Source organism: Benincasa hispida, chromosome 4 (genome assembly GCF_027475165.1).
Source record: "Benincasa hispida cultivar pf3 chromosome 4, pf3_genome.v1.1, whole genome shotgun sequence".
In the NCBI taxonomy this organism is placed as follows: domain Eukaryota; kingdom Viridiplantae; phylum Streptophyta; class Magnoliopsida; order Cucurbitales; family Cucurbitaceae; genus Benincasa; species Benincasa hispida.
The window spans coordinates 59,134,720-59,156,707 of NC_143481.1; the positions used below are offsets into that span (position 1 = coordinate 59,134,720).

Here is a 21,988-nt window from a genome sequence, read left to right on the forward strand (position 1 = left end):
ATTATTTCTTAACTAGTTAAAATTATGCTCGAATTGGCTAAACTATTATCGATCAGTATCTATCATTGATAGTTCTGAAATTATCTTGTAAATATTTTCAGTAGTTTTACCATTTGAAATAATTTTCCTAATTTATTAGTAAATAAATATAGAAAAAAGTTTTGGTTAAATTCAATAATTTATAAAGGATTACTAGAACATGTAAGATATATTTGTAGGTAAAGTTGAAAGATGAAAGTAGAAGATATAGATGTCCATAAATTGAAATAGAATAAACATGAAATTAGTTTAAACAACTATATGAGATATCTAAGTTAAGTTAATATACATTTATTCATATTATTAAAATATTTTTTACATTAATGCACCAAAGTAAGTAAGTTGCTATCAACGGAACCACAAAACACCGCCGTCGGATGATCAGTTAGTCTGACCACCACCGCCGTTGCTCGGCGGAGGCGGCGGCGGAGGAATTTGTCTAGCCAACGGAAGATCTTCCTGTCCCTAAACAGCCAACATGTCCAATAAACATCCTTAGGTTCTTGACTTGACTTATATTTATGTATATAACGTTTTGAAATTTTGACCTAACTTGTATTTATTCATATTTCGTTCTATTTTCCTAAATTATGATTATTGGTTCCTAAACATTAGTGAAAGTAGAAAGGTTGCATCTTTTCTTGAAAAAAAAAAAAAAAGCAGAAGAAGAACAATCTTTGATTTTAGATTTTGATAATTTGGTTTGAAATTTGAATCAATTTAGTTTATTTTTTTTAATTCTTAATAGTTTAGTAACCATTTCGTTTTTGTTTTTGAAAATTAAGTATATTTCATCTCCATTTCTTACAATGATTTGCATATTTCATAAGTACCATAGTTGAATTTTTAGCCAAATTTCAAAAACATAAACAAATTTTTAAAAGCTACTTTTTTTATTTTTCAAATTTTAGTTTGACTTTTTTAAACTTTTGGTAAAAAGTAAATAACATGAAGAAGGTTGAAGGTGAAAGTAGTATCTATATGCCTAATTTTCAAAAACAAAAAACCAAACGTAACAGTTTCATTTTTTGTTTTGGATTTTGATTTTTGAAAATTAAGTCCATTTCTTTCTCGTTTATTACAATAATTTACATATTTATTAAGTACAATGATTGAATTTTTAGGTAGATTAAAAAAAAAAAATTTAAAAGTTACTTTTTTAGTTTTTTAAATCATTGGTAAAAAGTAAATAATAAATGAACAAATTTAGATGTGGGCATAATTTTTCAAAACAAAAACCAAAAGCCTAATGATTATCAAGCCAATCCTAAATGATTATCAGATGAGACCTTAATTTACTAAGTTTTTAGTAGGTAACATTTGTTCATTTCCTCCAAAGTTCTAACAACTTTGAGAAATTTTAATAAAAGTCTACATTTATTGTGTAATACTTAGTTTGTGTAGTTTATAAATACTTTTTGTTCATAATCATTTTATCGATTTATACCATTATATGTAAGAAATTTCAAGTTTTAGTAATTGTGACAAGTTCAAAGGAATAATTATTACAAAAGTGAAAGTATGGATTCTAAATTACTATGATTCAGTATTACTTTCTTGATAAAAAAATTGTCCTCTCCAACCCCACCCCCTTTTTTTTTCTTTAATCTGAAAAAAAAAAAAAAAAAAACCAACCAGTCTTAAGTATTATTTAGCTAGTCATCGAGGGGTGACTTTATTGTTTAAGTTTGTAATCAAAGGACTAATTTGACACAAAATCCAAATTTCAAGAACCAAAATCGCAATTTACATTTCGTCCAAAGTGAAAGTCCAAGAAAACTTTTTGTTTAGTCCTTCAAAAAGAGAGGAAGCTTACCGATTCTTCAACCGGTCGGTCAACCATCGTCGGAGGCGGATATGAGCCAACAGGGTAGGAATTTTCCGACGACGATAGAATCGGACGGTGAACACGAAAACCTAAAAACCGAAAAATGGCCATGGTAATTTGCAAGAGGGAGTTGAAGATGGATAAAAAGAAAGGACAGTGATGAACAACATCATTCAGCTCCTTGGTGTTTTCAGTTGAATTCTCCATTTTTTCTATAGTTTTCAAAAGCTTAGAACCTCTCTTCATCTTCAATAAGGGCTTTGAGATTATATGTAAACATAGCTATAGCATTCCTTTGCTCCTCCTTTTTATATGAGTTAGAAATTAATTAGTTAATGAAATTTGAGGTTTTGAATGAAATTACAAGTCCTACCCCTTTCATTTTCATACCAAAAACCAACTTGTTTATTAGAATTAGGGAAAATCATCTCTTTGACTTAGACTTATACATGCATACTTTTGAATCATTCTCTCCAACCCTCGTACATTCATATACGTCTCTCACTATTTATTTTGAATTTTTAAAGTTTCATTTTTGTTTTTTTGTTTTTTTGTTTTGTGTTTTTTGTTTTCTCTTTTCTCATTTCTGAGGTTTTTTATTTATTTATTTTTTTTTTGTCGTCTTTTCTATATGATCTCTCAAACTTTAGAATTAATAATTAAATTTTAAAATTTGAGAAGTTTAAATTTTGTCGATGGCAAGATTTTGGATTTAGTTTCTATAATTTTTAAGAGTTTTATCTTGGTTCTTAGATGATTTTATACAAACTTGACAAATTCTATAGGACCAGGATTATGGTAGTGTATTTTGTCTGCCTTTGGATTGATTTTGAAATAAATATAAAGTGATTATAAAAGAATCTTAACCATTTTTTTTGTGTTTGGTAAATTAGATTAGGATTAAATTCATTAAAATCACTTCTAAATCACAGGTTCATTTCATACATTTGTTAAAATCAATTATTTACTAATTTTTAGATTATTTTAAACCGATTTAAATTTTAATAAAATTTAAGTATTATTTTTATCATTTAAAATAAAAATTTATTTTATATATCTATTTTAAACACTTAAGAGCCGTTTGGTTTAAGATTTTATAGATATTTGAAATAGAAGAGGTCTAGGAAGCAAATATGACTACGTTTGGTTATGTATATGAATGAGAATAAGAGGTCTAAAAATGTGTTATATTTGTTTTATGCAATTATAAAGTATAAAATTATTAAAAATTAATTTCAATAATTAATTTTCATTTGTTAATTTATTTTTATTACATTAAGTTAATAAATCAATTTTAAACCATTAAAATTTAGTGAAATTTATCCACTCACCCTTCAGTTTAATATATTTATTATTAATTAATTTTTTTAAAAAAATATATTGGTAATTAATTTATATATCTATTTTTTTTTCTATAGTTTCACTTCAATAATTTGGTCCTTTCCCGATGCTGAAAACCGTCGGCAAAAATTGAAATTTACCCACTTGTGAAATCGTTGGCCAAATCGTCGGGAAAGTATATCGACGAAACCTTCCTCGACGGTATAAAAGTCGTGTCATAGGGAAAAAAAGTTACTTTGACGGATGGAGGATGAGGCTTTCTTGCCAAACCTAAACAAAATCGTCAAGATAAGCGGCCAACCTCCAACCGTCCTAATTTATAAAGACCATCGGGAGCTAAATGTCTCCTGATAATGACAAATTAGTGTCATCGTCGGGTGATATTCTTTTAACCCGACTTTGTGTTTGGACCATCGGGCGAAGTTTTAGCTCCCAACAGTCTTTATAAATTAGGACCGTCGAGATAAGCGACCATGTCCAGATGGTGTGTTTCCATTGTCAGGATTAAGTAGCTTTTCTCGACCCCTGGACTGTCGAGGGATGGTTTCATAGAGTCAGGAAAAGGTGAAAACACATAAAATTATATTTTTTTCCCGACTCCTTGAATCGACGGGATTATATATTTAACCGTCGGATTTAACTTCTTTTTTTCTATAACTAAATCTGTTTTTTTTTTTTTTTTTTTTTTAATATCATATCTGTTTGAATCTTAGAAATATCAATCAAATTAAAATAAAAATTGCCAAAATAAAGTACATGTCGACCATAGTAAATAATATACAAAAAATATGTTTGAATTGAAACAATTCCTTAACTCCAAAATAAGACTATATGATAATATATACATCCACAATTCCTTAACTCCAAAATAAGATTGCATGATAACAAATTACCTATAAAACACAATTCTACCACCTAACTGCGCTTGTCCGCATCTTCAACATAAATCTCAAGATACCTACAAAATACAAATTTAAATAAGTTTAATGCTCAATATACCATATACCAATCTCCAAATGAATATATAATTTAAAATTCAACTAAGAACATTAATGAATTGAAATAAACCAACTCAAGCATTGGTGATTTTGGGACCACTATAAATAGGGCAGCTAGAGGACGTTAGTTCTCACAATCCATTTATGCAAATCAAGTAAAATTTGTCAATCTCAAACTCAATATACCCAACTTAAATTTAATCATAATTATACATTAACGCCCTATACTACCTTTAAAACCAATATAAGAACATTAACAAATAAAACCCACTTTAACTTCAAAACAACCCGTATTTACACATTTTAAACTCAATCGATCTCAATATACAAATAACAATCCATAATTAAACAATCACCCTCGTTCCCTCCCCCAACTTATTTTAACCACATACTCAAAATAGCATATACCCATCTCAAATTTATTCTCAACAATATAGAACTTAAAACTTAACTGAGAATATTAAGAATTGAAACAAACCAACTCATACCTACATATTTCAATCTCAAACCTAATATAAAACATAAAACCCAACTTAAACCCAACCAACTTATATATACATATTTCAATCTCAAACCTAATATAGAACTTAAAACCCAACTTAAACCCAATCAACTCATATCTACATATTTCAATCTCAAACCTAAGTTTATTCAATCTCCTCCCCCCACTTATAATTTAATCACAAACTCAATGTAACATATACTCATCTCAAAAGTATTGTCAATCTCAATATATAAATAACTTAATATTCAAACCAACCCGTATTTACACATTTTAAACTCAAATTCAATACAAAAATAACAATGTCAACATAATAAGTGCCCCCCAACTCAATATAGCATATACTTGATCTCAAAATTATTCTCATGAAAGCCCCACTTATTTTAACTTAAAACACCACCTATTTTAACCACAAACTAAAATTCAAACTCAACTTTAGAATACTAACTATACTTTATATAACTATACGTTTATGTTGTTACCATAACTGTAGGATAACAACATACATAATCTTCTAATTAGTTTACTACGAAAGTTGAATAGCTCATACCTAGTTCGATTTATCTTTCATGAGCTGTAATAGCATAGCTTTCATATTATCCATCTCAGATTGTCTTATTGCTTCTAGTTTGTCTAATCTAGCCAATCTAGTCTTTAAGGATTATATGTCTTATTGTTGCTACTCTATAATTTTCGATGAAGATGCACTGGACAATGATTTGTTTTTTTTTTTTCTTTACCCTTTGGTGTCCTACCAAGGTCCGATCCTGTGTCCAACACCTGCTCACATATTTCTTCTTCCGATATTGGTTCAGACTCTTCTTGGGTGGAGACTTCTCTCAGCTCGACCATTCGACTCTAATCAATAATTAGAACTAATTATTGTATGACAATCATATATAAATAAAGTTACATTGGAAATAAAAGCTTACATATGCATCATTAATGGCCTAATTAACAAATGAGGTGTCACTCTTAGAGTGTGTATACTTAAATAAGTCTACTAGGTCCATTGTTTGACCGTCGGGTCCTTTCTGTAAAACAATTCACATAGAAGATATTGATAATACTTTCTTAGAAATCAAATATAGAAATACTTTTATTTTTACTAGGGATTCTCGTATGCGTAAGAAAGTTTTAGAACCAGCTGTATGAGTGAACTTTAGAGCTGATCGATTCCTTTGATTAGTCTCTACCACTTTCTAAGAAAATGATAAAATAAGACGAAATGAGTAATTGAAATGTAAGTAAAAAATAAAAATAAAAACACAAAAGTTCTTACTTTCCATTCGGTGGATTCAAACTTGGTGTATAAAAAGTGCCAATCTTCGATGACATCTTTAAGTCGATTAGGTGGGTGTGCTCATGCCTCTTCAGGACTTGTATATTTTTTATAGTGTTTGTGTAGTTCCTCTTATACTCGTTGAACGAATTTTTCATCGGTTCATTGATGAAATCATTGACCAATTGATTGGACACGTCAAACACAAAATGGTTCTGAAAGAAAAGAAAAACTAATTAGTATCTCTGTAGACGTATATATATAATTTATAAAATATCACATAACCTTCATACCAATAATCGACTTTTAACTAATTCTCTAGTTTCTATTGGTGCCTTTCTCCATCTTCTATAACAAACAGAAAAATATTCCCGAACGGTTATACCAATGACATTGTTAAACTTTGTTGCATTATTGCGAATTGGTTTCTCCCATACAGGGTCAATCTCGATAGGAATTCTCTCAAATTGTTGGAAATATTTATCCAAATCAACATTTCGAGAGTATCTACGTCCCATCCTATTAGTCATACAGCCGGCCTCTGAAGAAATTATACGTCATTAGTTTTATTAAACATTTGTTTATATACAAATTATCGATTATGGTTCTGAAATAAAATGTGGATCTAAAATAACCTGAATTATCTCCCATGGAGGATGATGTGTCGATATACTCGGACTCTAAATACTCTATTACTGCCTCCTTATCAGTGTGACCTACCATTATTCCTGTGCAAACAACAATATATATATTATACAACAATACGTAAGTTGTGAAATGAAAAAGAAGATACATATTTACATGATTATTCTGTATCATTAAAATATTCATCAAAACTCAAACTCCCTATTAGAAGATGATTGTACATTCTCTTCCTCGTCATTTATGAAGTCATCATCAACTCGTTGAATTATCTGTTCTTCTATGACTATAGAATCAACATCAACTCTACATAAATTGATATTGTTTATTGATTCATCGATTGTACAAGTAATACTATTCACAACTTCTAATAACTCAGGGTGGTCATTTTCACGTTCTTCTACTTCTGGCATGTCCCACACACGCTTGTTTTGGACTACTTGCTCCACTTTCCTATTATTATCATATTTAGGATCGTTGATGTAAAACACTTATTTTTCTTAACTGGAAAATACAAAAGGCTCGTTAACAAATCAATGACGAGCTGTATTAATTGATATATACCTCAAATCTATGTGTACTTTATTGGTCTTTTTTAGGGTCTGTATCAAACGAGGTACACTTAAACATAATTACACGTCTTCTCTTAGCATACTGGAAGTCCAATACTTCATTGGCAACACCATAGAAATTATGGAGATCTCTTCTACCTTCACTTTCTGCAGACACCATGATCCCGCTATTTTGTGTACTCCGACAATTATCACGCTCAATACTATGATAGCGTACTCCATTAATAATATATCAATTATATGAGTGTACTTCTGAAGTTGGTTCCATCAATACTGAATATATATCATCAGACATATCTCTATTTTCACGCAATGAAAGAACCTGTTAATTTAGTACAACACAATAGATCTTCAAAACTAATGTCACCTGCTTTAATTCAATTGAACTTTTACTTGTCTTTAAGACCCATACTTACATGAGATTTGAACCAATCAGAAAAGCCTCGTTGGTGCTTTCTGTGTAAATCATCCTAACTTTGAGCTTCATGTGGAATTAGTCTCAAATATTGCCTATAAAAAAGAGACATGTCTCAATTTTCTATTTCACACTTTGTATCAAAATCATCCATTATAATAGAATGTTCAAAACATACTTTCGATAAGATTTTATTTCCATACAATTGTTCAAGATGTACCAATATACACTACATTTCTCTTCTCTCGATAATGTCCTTACTCTTGGTGCTTCTAATGGTCATGCATTTTGTCTGAACATTGAAAATTCACTACATATATCATTCTCTAGAAGTCTATCATCATTTCTTTCATCTCTATTGAACCTCGTCTCAATTCCAGTTGTGTACAAAGAACAAAATACCTTCATTCATAATATATGTTTCTACTATAGAACCCTTAGGACGTGCTTTGTTTTTTACATATTGTTTCAATGTCCGTAAGCTTCTTTCGATAGGGTACATCCAACTATAACTAACTGGACCTATAACTTTTGTTTCATAGGGCAAATGGACTATTGGGTGTACCATTACATCAAAAAATGCTGGTGGAAATATTTTTTCTAACTTAAAAAGTATGATTATAATGTCTCTTTGTGATTGATCCAAATCCTCTATAGATATTGTTTTTGTACATAGATCACAAAAAAAAAAAAAAAAAAAAATGTGTAACTCAACAACAATAGTGGACACGTCTTTTTTTAAGTATGCTCGAACACCAATTGGAAGAAGCCTCTAAAGTAGAATATTCGAGTCGTGAGTTTTTAGCCCCTATAGCTTTCCATCTTTCTCACTCACTCCTTTAACTCTTCAATCAATGGCTATAAGTAAATATCAATTTCTTCTCCAGGAGATTTTGGCCCGGGTATAAGAAGGGTGACAATGAAATTTTCCCGTTTCATACATTTTCAAGGTGGCAAATTGTAAGGAATGAGCACCACTGGCCACATACTATACGAAGTACTCATATTTTCGAATGTTGAAGCCATCTGAAGCTAGTCCTAAATGAATATTTCGTGGGTCTGAAGTAAACTGAGGAAACTCACGATCAAAATGCTTGCACCCTTCAGCATTAGCTAGATGTCGCAATACTCAATTAGTCTCAACACGTTTATCTTTATGCCACATCATTTCAGGTGCAATATGTTTAGATGCAAATAATAATTTTAGTCTTGGTATTCAAGGAAAATGTCGTAAAATTTTATGTGGAATGTTTTTACTTTTTCTACAATCAACTTTGTACTGAGATTCACCACATACTGGACACTATTGCAAATCGACAAATTCTTTCCAATATAGGATGCAATCGTACTTGCAAGCATGAATAGACTTATAATCTAGTCCTAAGTCACATAATTTTCTTTTAGCTTCATAAAATGAAGTAGGTATGGATGCTCCAAAGGGAAATGCTTCTTTTAACAATTCAAGTAACAAATCAAACGACTTGTTAGTCCAATCGCTAAGAACCTTAATATGCATCAACTTCACTAAGAACAACAATGAAGAGAAATTTGTACAACTAAGGTACAACTGGTTGCGTGATTCATTTATTAAATCTTCAAATAAGCTTGAATTGTTATCTCTTTCTTAGGCATTGGTGTGCATCTCATTCTCATTTTCTTCTTCATTCACATCGACAATTGGACACTGTAGATCATTTATAATATTCAAAATTTCATTTTCTTCATCTATAACTTTCATCTCTATCGTACGTAATCCATCATCATGTCTCGATTAAGATGTGTGACTCTCATATCCCATAGACAAGTCGACTGGGTCTCCATGATATACCCATTGATGATACAATGGAGAAATTCCATTTATGAATAAATTTCATTCAACTCCATCTATTGGATCCTACATTGCATTCATACATTTTCTGCATGAACATTTTGTTTTTCCCGGGTTATTAACATGAAGTTTTGCAACTTCAAGGAATCGATAAATTCCTTCTCTGCATACTCAGTTGATAACTTGTTCCTAATCTTAATCTACTCTTTATCCATTCTTAATAATATATGCGATAAGTTGAACCTATATGATTTAGACAATAAGTTGTAATTTTAATAATATAATACAAAAAGATCTATGAAACCTAAAAGCTTCTTATTTTATGTCTTTCAATCTCACCAAAGGAGATCTGAAAAGCCTACTACTAGCCAAATCATTATAGAAAAGAATCATAATTAAGTTGTTATAGCTGAAGTTTAATTCTTTTAAACCCCATCCTAATTAAGTTGTTGTAACATATATTAGGTGAATATTTATTTACTCTTCTATAATTAGTTATATCTTGGACTAGTCTTGTATTGCATTTTAGAAAAGTTTAGACAATCATGTAATTGATATGTATGTAGAAGATGTAATCCATTTAGAAGAGGCCCAAAAGCCCCTAAAGAGTTTCTTTCATCAGGCCACCTTCAATGCGGCCGAAGGCCCAAGTACAAATAAATCATAATCCTAATCCTTGCTCTATATTTATTATCTTTTATCGAAAATTGAAATAAGAAAAAATGAGACAACTTATTTAAAAATACAAAAAAAGTAACTGTTTATCAATGATAGAAACCTATTGCGGTCTATCACTAATAGACAGTGATATTTTGCAAAAATTAAAAATATTTTTAGTAATTTTACCCTTTAAAACAATTACCCTAATATAAATCATACCCTTATTGCTATTTCTATAAATCATGTTTTATACAATTGACTATGCTAATCCTTTATTAGTAAAAATGTGATTTTTCTATGACTTTTACAAAAAGTAGAAACCAACTTGAACTTGAACATAACTCAACTAATTATGTTATATGCTAAAAGAATTAAAAAATATATATAAAAGGACAATCTATTTAGCAATAATTAACTAGTGGCAACTAATTTTTAATCAATATGTTTAAACCATATTTAGATGTAACTAGTGGCAACTAATTTTTAAATTCTTTTAAAATCCAAATGGGACAACAAAAACAATATACTTAGCAATAATTAACACATGTGCTCCCTCCTTTAAGGTCGTAGATATGATACGTCACATATTTGTAATTGTTGCACTAAAAAATCCAACTTAAAAAATTGAAATAGATAATAGTATGCAACCAATCATGAAATGTGAAAATTTTAACTGCATTAGGTAAGTTGTTATTCTGAACCACCTCACTTAACTGAGAACTAACTAGCTTGGCAATCACTTTCCTTTTCTTTTTTCCAAAACAAAAAAGAAATTAGTTTCCACTCAGAACTAACTAGTTTGGCAATCACTAGAGCCAATATGGTATTGAGCAATCACTTTCTTTTTCTTTCTTCAAAAACAAGAAGAAACAGTATACAAATTAGTTTCCAAAACAAACAGTACACAAAAAGAAACAAATTACTATTTTCCAAAACAAACAGTAATGAATAGATAATAAAGAAGGAAAATGAAAAACGAAAAAGAAAAAAAAAGGAAAAAAAGATTATGGTACCAAAATCGGATGGCGAGCTAATGGCGAGCGGACTGCAAGCAGACGACGAGTGGATGACAAACGAACGGCGAGCGGGTGGAAAGCGAGGCGAATGAATGACGAGCGGACGGAGAATCTCGATTGTGGGTTTCAGAGAATAAAGAATGAAAGAGAAGAAAAAAATGAAAGAAGGAAAAGAAGAAACTATGGGCGGTAGGGAAGTGGGGAGGGTTTTTAACAATCTTTTTCCGACAGTCATTTGGCCAGCCGTCGAGATAAATACCCATATCGCGATGGTCAATCAAATACCGCCGGCTTAATTACAAACTCCCAACGGTCGTTCGAGTACCATCGGGCAAACTTAACCTTATCTCGACCGTGTTCTTACACACTGTTGGCATAACTTTACAATTACCCATAAGTTTTTTTTTTTTTAATTTAAATACCCATATTCTAACAGTCGCTCGAATACTGTCGGCAAAATACGAACTTCCGACGGTCACTCGAATACCGTTGGGTGAACTCAACTATATCCTGACGTGTGCTTTCATATCGTCGGGCAAAACTTGATAATTTTTCATAATTTTTTTTATTTATATTTCTTATTTTTTTAAAACTTAAACATTGTCTGACGGCGTTTGCCAAACTACTAGGATAGGCGAACAAAAAATCTAAAAGTATCTTTTTTAAATTAAGAATAACCCGACGGTCGCTCGATGACCGTCAGATTAGTTTTACAATTTCCCCATAATGTTTTAAATTTTCTATTTCGCTACCTCCCAATGATTCTGAATCATCGGGCAAAGGGGCTTTCTCCTGACGACTTTGTTCCGACCGTTGAAAGAAGATTAAACTGCATTTTTCTAATTTTTTTAAAAACTAAACAACTATCGACGATCCTGGGGCCGTCGGGCGAGTTCAACAAGCCCAACGGTAGGTTTATCGACCGTCGGGATATATAGGTTATCCCGACGCTAGTAAACTTTTCATCGGGATTGGGTTTTCTCCCGACGCCTCCATATATCATCGGGGAAAATGAGATCACCCGATGTGTTTTTTTGTGACGGAAAAAGTTTCATCGGGAATAATCTTGTAGTGTTTTCTTTAATTGAAGAATTAATTAACTAGTTGTTTAATGACAATTATAAGCCTTATATATATACAAAAGAAATTGATATAAAACTAATTGATTTTAAATCATCAAACAATGTTTTTAATTTTAAAAAATAACTATGATTATAGATTAAAACTAGAAGTACAAGTGTACAAGATTGTTTAAATAAAAAAATAACTTATTTTATTATTAGTTAATGAATTAATATTTTTTAAAGATTAATTAATAATTTATGATGTTAATATATATACCAATAAAAAGGGATTTAAGCAAATATATTTATGGTTCTTCATTTTTTTTTAAAGAAAAGATTATGGTTTCCATAATTTAATTTAAACATATTTATAAAAATTAAATAAATTAACCAATATAAACAAAGAAGAAAAACAAATAAAATGAAAAAATAAAAAGTAAAAGACAAAAACCATTGAAAATGGAGAAAACTCATTGATTTGGGTAGTTATGAAAAACATCAATGGATGAACATATGAAATGTATCAAACATGGTGATAGAATATCATCTCCCATTGTCACCTTTTATTCCTATGAATCAAACCGACCATTATATGAGAATTATAAACAATAAAAAAAAAAGGGTTGTATTCAAATATAGTAAAATGAGTCAACTTATTTACAAATATAGTAAAATATCATTGTCTATCAGTATCTATCAATGTTTATCACTGATAGACAATGTCATTTTTCTATATTTATAAATATCTACAACAATTTTATCATTTAAAACAATTACCCAAAATAAAATATTAGGTCCATTTTAGCTATTATATCTAAATTAAAACCAATGGTTTAGTATTTTTTTTATCAAACATTTGTAACCAACTTGTTCAAGTATAAAGCTGAAATTTACCAAACACTAATACCTGCATAGTACGACTAATTCGTCAATTATTTTAAAAGCTACAACAATCCTAAACGAAGCTTTAATCATCTAAGATATTATTGATAAATATATATATATATATATAGGAACAATTACATATGGAGGCTAAATAGGGAGTATGATTTGATTCACTACAAATGGTATTTTGCATTATATGCAGGCATAATAGGTAGCATTCTCATCCAAGGCAATACTCAAATCCTCACATTACTGTCTTTGCATCATTTTACGCTATCATCTTCACTTATTTCAACCAACTCCTTTGCAAATATAGCAAAGTGTAAGCCGAATGCAAGTAAAAGTATATGTTGAGGAGTTGCTATACTTGAAATAAGTAAAAATACAACCTTGGATGCAAATATGTCCATGGTAACTAGAGATTCAAGTTGTTTCTATCCTTAGACGAGAATATTGCATATTATTATCTAAAGCACTCTTATATATTTTTATGGCATATTATTGTTGGTACGGTATAGAATATGCCTTAAAATACATGTTTCGTAGGCTAGTTAAATGGGAGATTGTCGGGATTTATACCCTAATGCTTCATAATTTATTAAGAGACAGTTGCAAATATAAATATTAGACCCAAAGTATTAGCAGATATAACATAATATAAAAAAATTACATATCAGTGATAGACCCTATGATTGGTACGAGATCATACCACTGGTAAGAGTCTATCAACGATAGAAGTCTATCGTTGATATACTTATCTATATTTACAATTTTTTTTAAATGATGTTATATACTTGGTTATTATTCCTAAAAATGCTACCAATTACAATTATCCAATTATTAATGTCCTATTATTTAATAATTATTTACTCTTACAATTTTGTTATTTCAAATTTGTATATAGTGTATGAAAACTCAAAACATACTAGAGGATCATATTCAAGTAATAATCAAAGATCAAGGCTCTATAATATATATGAATAAGGTTAGTGTCTTATCTCAATAACATTACTGTTACAGTCTACTTTATAAAGCACACAAATGATTTGAGACAAATCTTTTATGTGAAGACATGTAAGTGTGAGAATATCGTATATAATATGTTTGTATAAGACTGAATTATGAAATATTTAATATTTCTTAATAAATCATTTAACTGAGAAAGTATGATTCGTCATATGCGACTCGATCCAGCAAGTTGATCGGGTTTGATTATTCTTTAAAACCAATCCATTCAAAGGAGATTAATAATTTCCATTTGATTTCTTTTTAAACTTTTAATTTTTTTTTAGTTAAAATACATATAATATATGCTTATACATGGTCCGGCTTCATGCAAGTTGTGGTATAAAAAATTGTTAAAATAAATATATAAAAATTAGGAAAATTTTCAAAGATAAAAAAATGTCAAAGTATTTACAGAAATAGTAAAAAAAAAAAAAATACTCATAGACATTAATAGACTTCTATCCGTGTCTATTAATAATAAACTTCTATCAATTTCTATTACGGATAGATACTAATAGACTTCTATCAATCTCTACCAAAAAAGATTAAAATTTTACTATTTTGTGTAAATAATTTTCCTTATTTTTCTATTTTTGAAAATTCCTCTAAAAATTAATTATAAACCATTAATAATTTTTCTTTAAAGAGAGTTACTTATTAAATTAATCCATAATCGTTATGTAACATTAATTAAGATGTACAAATATATAAAAATATATAGCTTAATGGGTGGGTAAGGTATATATGATTTCGATCAAAATATCAAAAATTTCAATTCTTCTATCTCACATGTTGTAAAAAAAAAAAAAAAAAAAAAAAAAAAAAAAAATTCCAAACTGTATAACATAGTACACAACACCAAAGAACTGAAAGCTTTCATGCTTCTTTGACATTGTTGCGAACATAATTTTATTTTTGGAATCACTTAAAAATTCTCATATTTGGAAAAATAATTACTTTTTACTTATATCATGAATCTTCTAGGACCCGTTTAATAACATTTCTATTTTTTATTCTATGTGTCAATTTCTTATTTTTTAAGAAACAAATATGTTTAATTTGATATAATAATCTATATCATTTCTTGTTTCTAAAATTTGAACAACAGAGGCTAAATTTTTTTAATATACAAATATGTTTTCTCTCTATGTTTTAATTCTTTTTGGTATTTATATAATAACATTCTATTAACAAAACAAATCCATCTTTTATTTGTACCTTATTTTCTTAAACTAATGTGCATGAATTTTCTAATTATTTTATATATGTACCATTAACTACCTAAAGATAATATAAGCTTTTTCACTTAATTTTTATGTTGATGATGTAGTAATAAGCGCATCTTGTTTTTTTAAGTACATTTTGTTATAATTATTTTATAATGTTACATATGACAAAAGGAAAAAGACCATTCACAGACTTGTTTATTCATTATTATGGTGGGAACTGGTAACAGTTGCAATTGAACCACTTTTCTGAAAATCAAATTATAATAAAAATAAGAAGCAGTTGGAACTGATAGAAGTCAATTGCATTTTGAATTGACTTGTTACATTTTACTAACATTATAAAATGGTCTCCAATATTCAAAATTATATGAATATTTTCTTATTGCATCTCCACCTTACTCTCTAAGAAAATTTGGGGCAGGTAACCAAGTTCTAATTACACTTTTGAGATATGGCTAAAGATTAAAGTCTTTTTTTTTTCTTTTTTTTCTTTTTTTTTTCTTTCTCAGGATTTATAGTTAAGCCGCGATTGGGAGCATTTTTAAATATAGAAAATCGATTAAACTATCTACATATATAACAAAATTTATCAAATTTACCAAATGAATTAATCTTATTTTTTTGCTATATGGGTAAATTGTTTCATATTTTTTCCATTTATAAGAATTTCCCTATTCGCGATTGACCTCCCACAATAAGTAGTATATCCTCTATTTTGTTGTATTTTTTCATTTTTTTTTTCAAAATCTTCAAGACCTTTAACTTTGATTGAATTTGAAACAATTCTACATTATTTTGATTATGTCCTTATAGTGTTAGTGTAAGTGAGTTGGCTGAAATTTTTACCCAAAAAAATGCCGTGCAACTTGTTGACACCTCGTAGAACTATGAGAAAATTGTGTTTTGGTCTAAATTATGAGAAAATACGATATGAAAATGTTCTTTTAGCACAAGGTGAGTCAGATGTTACATTAACTCAAGTATATATTGATTCAATAGTAACTAATACTTGAGTACTCTAAAGTTGAATCCTCAAGGACCGAATGTAGTGGAACTCAGTACTGTGAACTAGCTCACTAAATTCAATAATGAAAAAGGCGATAGGATGACTCGTCACTCAATATACAAATGTTAAATGAAAAGCACTGACAACCATTGAAAGAACAAAAAGATTACCAATAAATAAATAATAGAGATACACAGAAGTTGGTAACCTTGTTCGGTGATGTACCACCTACGTCTTGGGGTCAGTGCTTAGGAAAGATAATCCAATAATATTAGAGAGTGAAACAGTTTACAATGTATTACTTATATGTAATACACAACTACTTTAGTGACTCACGCAGAGCTCAATTCACTGAACACTTTGGCTCCCTCTAGATGTGAGATTCCCTATCAAGTGAACGTAGGCTCTCACTAAGTTTGACAATATTAGTGATGATCACCTCAGCTTCCGACGATGAGTGATACTCCTCTCACAATGATATCTTTCCTCAAGTCAGTGAACTCCCTTCACTGGTGAATCTTAGGATGCCCCAAACTGAGAATCCCTTCTCTGGTAGCAATGGCTGAGGCTCCCCCTAAGACCGTGATTTACTTCAAAGTGTTGCATTTCAACAGATGAAGAGCTTGCATAGTGGAATAGTGAGTAACAAACAGGAACACAACGATGCACACCAATGGTCATATAGCAAAAAACATATTGCTTAATTAACAAAGGCGGCAACACAAAGAGATTTATCGTCGCCAAATAAGGAAAGAATGTCCAAACGATATTTCTTCTTTTTTGTCTAAATAAGATCCACCATAGAAAAGAAAATATTGATCAAAATACTTTTGCTTGAGATTTTCCATTTTAGGAAATAAAAAAATTTCAAAAATGAATTCTATATTAGGAAAAAAAAATATTTTGCAAGATAATGACTTGTCTGGGGCAGATGTTAAAACAACATTTGTGACAACAGTGAAAACCACCATAAACTACCTTAGGAAAAATATAAAGACAATCAGCAAATCCCTAACAAGCTCTCCCTTTAGCTGATATATATTTTTTTAAGGCAAAATATTTAACAACCAACCAAAATAAAATAATGTAAGTTAGAAATAGAGTCGAAACATTGTTGGGACAACAAAACTGAAGAAGTCTTAACAACAGTAAATAATTAAACAAGAACAAATTTCCAACTAAACCAAAAGAACAAAACCAAGAGCCAAAACAAAACAAGCTCAACAAGCTCTCACAGGCTCTCACAGCACCAAAACCAAAACCACCAAATCTCTCCCTTTTTGTCTAGAAAAAAAATTAATCACGTCGTTGGGAAGACGAAGCCCCTTCAAACCTGAACAGAATAGCTCGCATGATCTGTAGCACCCCATCAATATCAGACTTCCGTTCCTAAAGTTTCTACAACAAGGTCTCAATATTTCGAGTCTCAGTAGATATCACTTGCAATACACAGCTACTAAAAAGATTCAATCAACGGTCTACTAGAGCCATCAACAAAAGATGCTATTATGGTAGTGTCTAAATCAGGGACATGATGTCGTTGCAGAAGCTTGGGATGAATGAAAAAGTAACCAAGTGGAGAATCAGTGGACTAAGCATGAGTAAACACATCAGGTTTTTGAGAAAGTAGAATCCCACAAATCAACCTTAGGTAGCAAATGGGCAAATGAAGAGCTTTAGACCCAATGTGCCGCTTAATTTTATTCAACACAAAAGCACCATACCATAGTTGAATTGAGATCGAGTTCCAATTTGATAGATGAATGTAGAAAGAGAGACTGGGAGCCCAGACTTATGGAGAGAGATGATGGAAGTTGGCCCTTTCTAGGCTAGGAAGACCAAGCACCTCCTGTCAATTCAAACAGAAGACCCATTAGGGAAAGGAATTGTCCCGTCACATTCTTTGGAACCTTTCTCTGAAGAAACTGATTGACAATAGCCGGAGGGATAACAAAAGAGTGTCGTCTGATGTGGAATTTATGAAAGTCAGGGCTAGAAGGATCAGCAGAGTCAAAAGTCAAGTTCACGATAAATTCTCGAATCAATTAGGGATAATAGGGCCCCAAACTCAACACAGTTCTTTCCATCTTGGTATCAAACAATAATTCCATCAGATCCAAACACTTCTGAAGATGATCTGATAATTCCTTCTCATCAACAATATTCCTCTTCACAACATATTTCCATAGGCAAGCACTTTCCTCGGTGTGAAAAGATATTCCAACATAGGGAACTGGAGAAACATTAGCCCGGTATACGACATTATCAGATTCCTCGCTGTCAGAACTACTTCGCAAACCCCAATTAGAATCTTCCTTAGGAGCTTTTCAGAATCAAGGTCGGATGTCTCACGGGTAGCATCAACATCAGATCTAACATCACTTCCATCGTCAGCATAATCAACTTCAAGAGTAGGATCAGTATCCTTAGCCATACGAGCTTCATCAACATCATTCAAATTCTTAATATTCTCAGTAGGTAGAGCATCAACGACAGATACAGTTTTTCTTAATTGAAGCTTTATGATAATAATGTCGTCTTCATCGTCTTTTTCATCAGAATGAGTAGAGCGAAGAGAGTTCACATGACTTCAATCGCTGGAGTCTGTAGGTTCCTCAGATAAAGTAGAATGTTTCACATTCTCAGGAATCTCAATAGTCAACAAATCACTGATCACGAGTCTTTGATTCGTTAAAGAGGAAGACTTAGTCAGAGTTTTGACATCCTCTTCAACAGTTTGAACCTTTCCACTAGGTCCAATACTAGCCACAATCGGAATCGCGAGAGCATTTAGCAAATCAATAGCATCCAATACGGAGGAAGTAGAAACAATATTTTTCAACAACAAACTTTAAAACATTTTCTTCAGAGACATTCACACCATGAGTTTCAACTAGTTCAACAACAATCTCAACAGCACTCTCAAAAGGTACAGACAAATTATCAAACTCAGAAAAATTAGGAATAGCAATATTTTCTCCCAAAACAGTATTAGAAGCATGTATAGTAGAGTCAACAATACCAAAACCAGATGTAGGATTTTCATCAGTAGTTAAACTACTTTCAGAAACCCTAGCTTTTACTTGATCAATGACAGTGGGTTCGACAATTTCATTAGGGTTTCTAGGCATGGTAATAAAATCATGTATGTGTTCAGAAGAATCACTTGAAGTAGATATTTCAAGATTTGGACAAATTTCTCTCCTGGGTCCAATAAGATCAAACAATGTCATGTTAGAGGAGCTTACATTTTCTTTTCCTTTTATTCTGTCAAACAATCCTACCCTAGAGTGTCTTCGCTTCGCTGAGGGAGGAAGAACTCTAATTTCATTCTGCTGAGCGGGGAGTTCATGCACATGAACTCTATACTTGTTGATTAAAGCAGGAGAAACATCCTTAGGCACATGCAGCTTTTGTTTAGCTTTCTCTTTCTATCTCACCATTTTTCCATCAAAAGTGTGAGTTCCTTGATGAGTACTCGCCATTAGATGAGGCTTAGTATGACAAGTACCATATAAATTTTGTAAAGAGACGGTTGAGAGAAGGACAAACCCGCGATACAATAGGAAGACCTGCCATGATTAAACTCCATTGAACTTCCAACAATCGCAATTAAGGGAGTTAAATGCATCAATAACTTCATGGGCTTGCAAGCTTGATAGGCCAAGATCCTCAATTGAATGGACCACTGGTTTAATTGTTATGTCTTCGAGACACAAAAACCCAAAGCTGCCCTCGGGGCCTCAAAATGATCGGCATCTAATGCCTTGGTAAAAATGTTTGCTAATTGATTTTTAGTGTTGACATACTCTAACTTGATCTGCTTACTTTCCACAAGGTCACCAATAAAGTGGTTTCTGATGTCAATATGTTTAGTACGACTGCGATGAATATGATTCAAATATTACTTTAAATATAAGATATTTAATTAATTTAAATTAAATAAATTTCCCCTTTCATAAAGGGAAGTAGTAAGTGGATAAGGGAATTAATCAACAATTTTCACAATTAAAACTCCATCCTCTTTTTTCTCAAGAAAGACACCCCTTCTCTCTTGAGAAATACAGTACATTACTGCAAGTTGTTCTCTCTCAAGACAAATGAAATTTATGATACTTTAACTACGACTAGAACTAACACATAGTAATAGTAGAGTAAGAGGTTGATCCAAAGAGAACCTCCATTAATTGGCCTAAAATAGACTACTTCAATTCCAAAATGGAAAAGGTTAAACAGGGGTTGTTTGTTTGAAGAATTAGAACTAATTAAGTGAAAAAGAAAGAATTGATATAGGAAATTTAATAATGAGAGCAGTAAGAGAGATTATGAGATAAGATTCAATTGAAAATGAAATCTTAGAGACTTTATGTAAACTTCAATTTTATCATAGACTTAACGAAGAATCGTGCAATTATATTATTCAATAGTTAATTAAAAATAAATTCCTAATGCCCTAATTAGCTATTTTGACAATTAATCCTAATCTTGGTCTTAATTACTTCCTAAAGACATTTCATTGAGTTTTCTTAACTATTCCAATCTTGAAATCAAAAGACTAAAAATTCAAGATTGATAGCATGAATGTTCTCAATTAATAGATTCTTTAAAGAAAAGAGGAAAAGAAGTCCACATTTTCTATCCAGACTACTAACATTTGGTAACTATAATTACAATTTTGTTATAGAACTATGTAATTTTTTGCATACAAAAATTGATTAATTTTGAGTCGTCAATTCAATCTTAATCAACTTTATTCTAAATCTCAGCAAGTACATTCAAAAGAAAGTAATTACATGAAAGAAAATTCAAGGAAAAGACTTAAGAAAATGTCAATCTACATAATTCCCCAAAAAAAATAATTACCTACTCATGGATGATGAAATTCTTCAAGCAATCCATTGATAGTTGCATATTTGGTACAAGAATTGAATACAAATTGATTGAATGTCTAAAAAATTTACAAGAATAACTCTGTAAATTCGAAGTCTCTCTCTAAAAGTTTGAGTTTTTCTTCCCTTCTCTCTTCTACTGAAAAATCGAAACAAGAAAATTTATACCAGCAAGCATAACATCAGGATGCCAAGGTCAGCGTCGCAATTCTAAATCGTAAAAAAGCCAAGAAGCATTAGGCTAACGTTGCAACGTTGCGTTTATGCTTGGTTGCATAAGGCGCCGGGGATGAATCGCGTCAAAATCTGGAGCATTGCAACGCTGTGGGGAAAATTGTAATGTTGCCCTATTTTGTAGTAGAGTGAGCGTTCTATCTTCAGGCGTTGCTCAACGCTTCTCCTAGGGTCGTGCCACTGAAACTTGATGGTGAAACTCGATACTGGATGCACTATGGCCTTTACTCGATAACATTTACTGAATGAGAAAAGAATAAGAAGAAACTTGATAGTACTTGATGGTACTCGATCACTCAATGCTCGATTACTCGAAGATATTAACTGGCATTTACGCGATGCATTACTCGATGCTCAATAGCCTTACTCGATGGTATTTACTTGGTAGCATTTACTCGATAGCATTTTGATATTTACTCAGTGGTATTCGATTATACTCGATGCTCGATTATACTTGATTCCTCGATAGCCTTACTTGATGGTATTTTTGTAATTTTCTGATTCTCTTCAATTTAGTTGATTTTCTTGGTTATTTTTTTTTTTTTTTTTT

At 30.8% G+C, this 21,988-nt stretch overlaps 1 protein-coding gene across 1 annotated transcript; it reads right to left on the minus strand.

The window, feature by feature from the left end:
- Positions 1 to 232: 232 nt before the first annotated feature.
- Positions 233 to 2,145, minus strand: LOC150036844 (uncharacterized). Its single transcript, XM_090313168.1, has 2 exons — positions 1,856 to 2,145; positions 233 to 504 (listed from the first exon to the last, which is right to left on the minus strand). Exons 1-2 carry the CDS (start codon positions 2,111 to 2,113, stop codon positions 421 to 423), a joined length of 342 nt encoding a protein of 113 aa, XP_090169294.1. The 5' UTR covers positions 2,114 to 2,145; the 3' UTR covers positions 233 to 420.
- Positions 2,146 to 21,988: the final 19,843 nt, after the last annotated feature.

Excerpts from the sequence above, each read along its gene's own strand:
- LOC150036844 (XM_090313168.1), bottom strand. The coding sequence starts at position 2,113 with ATGAAGAGAGGTTCTAAGCTTTTGAAAACTATAGAAAAAATGGAGAAT. Across the intron at positions 505-1,855 it reads ACCGACCGGTTGAAGAATCG|GGACAGGAAGATCTTCCGTT; the intron begins GTAAGCTTCCTC and ends TTGGCTGTTTAG.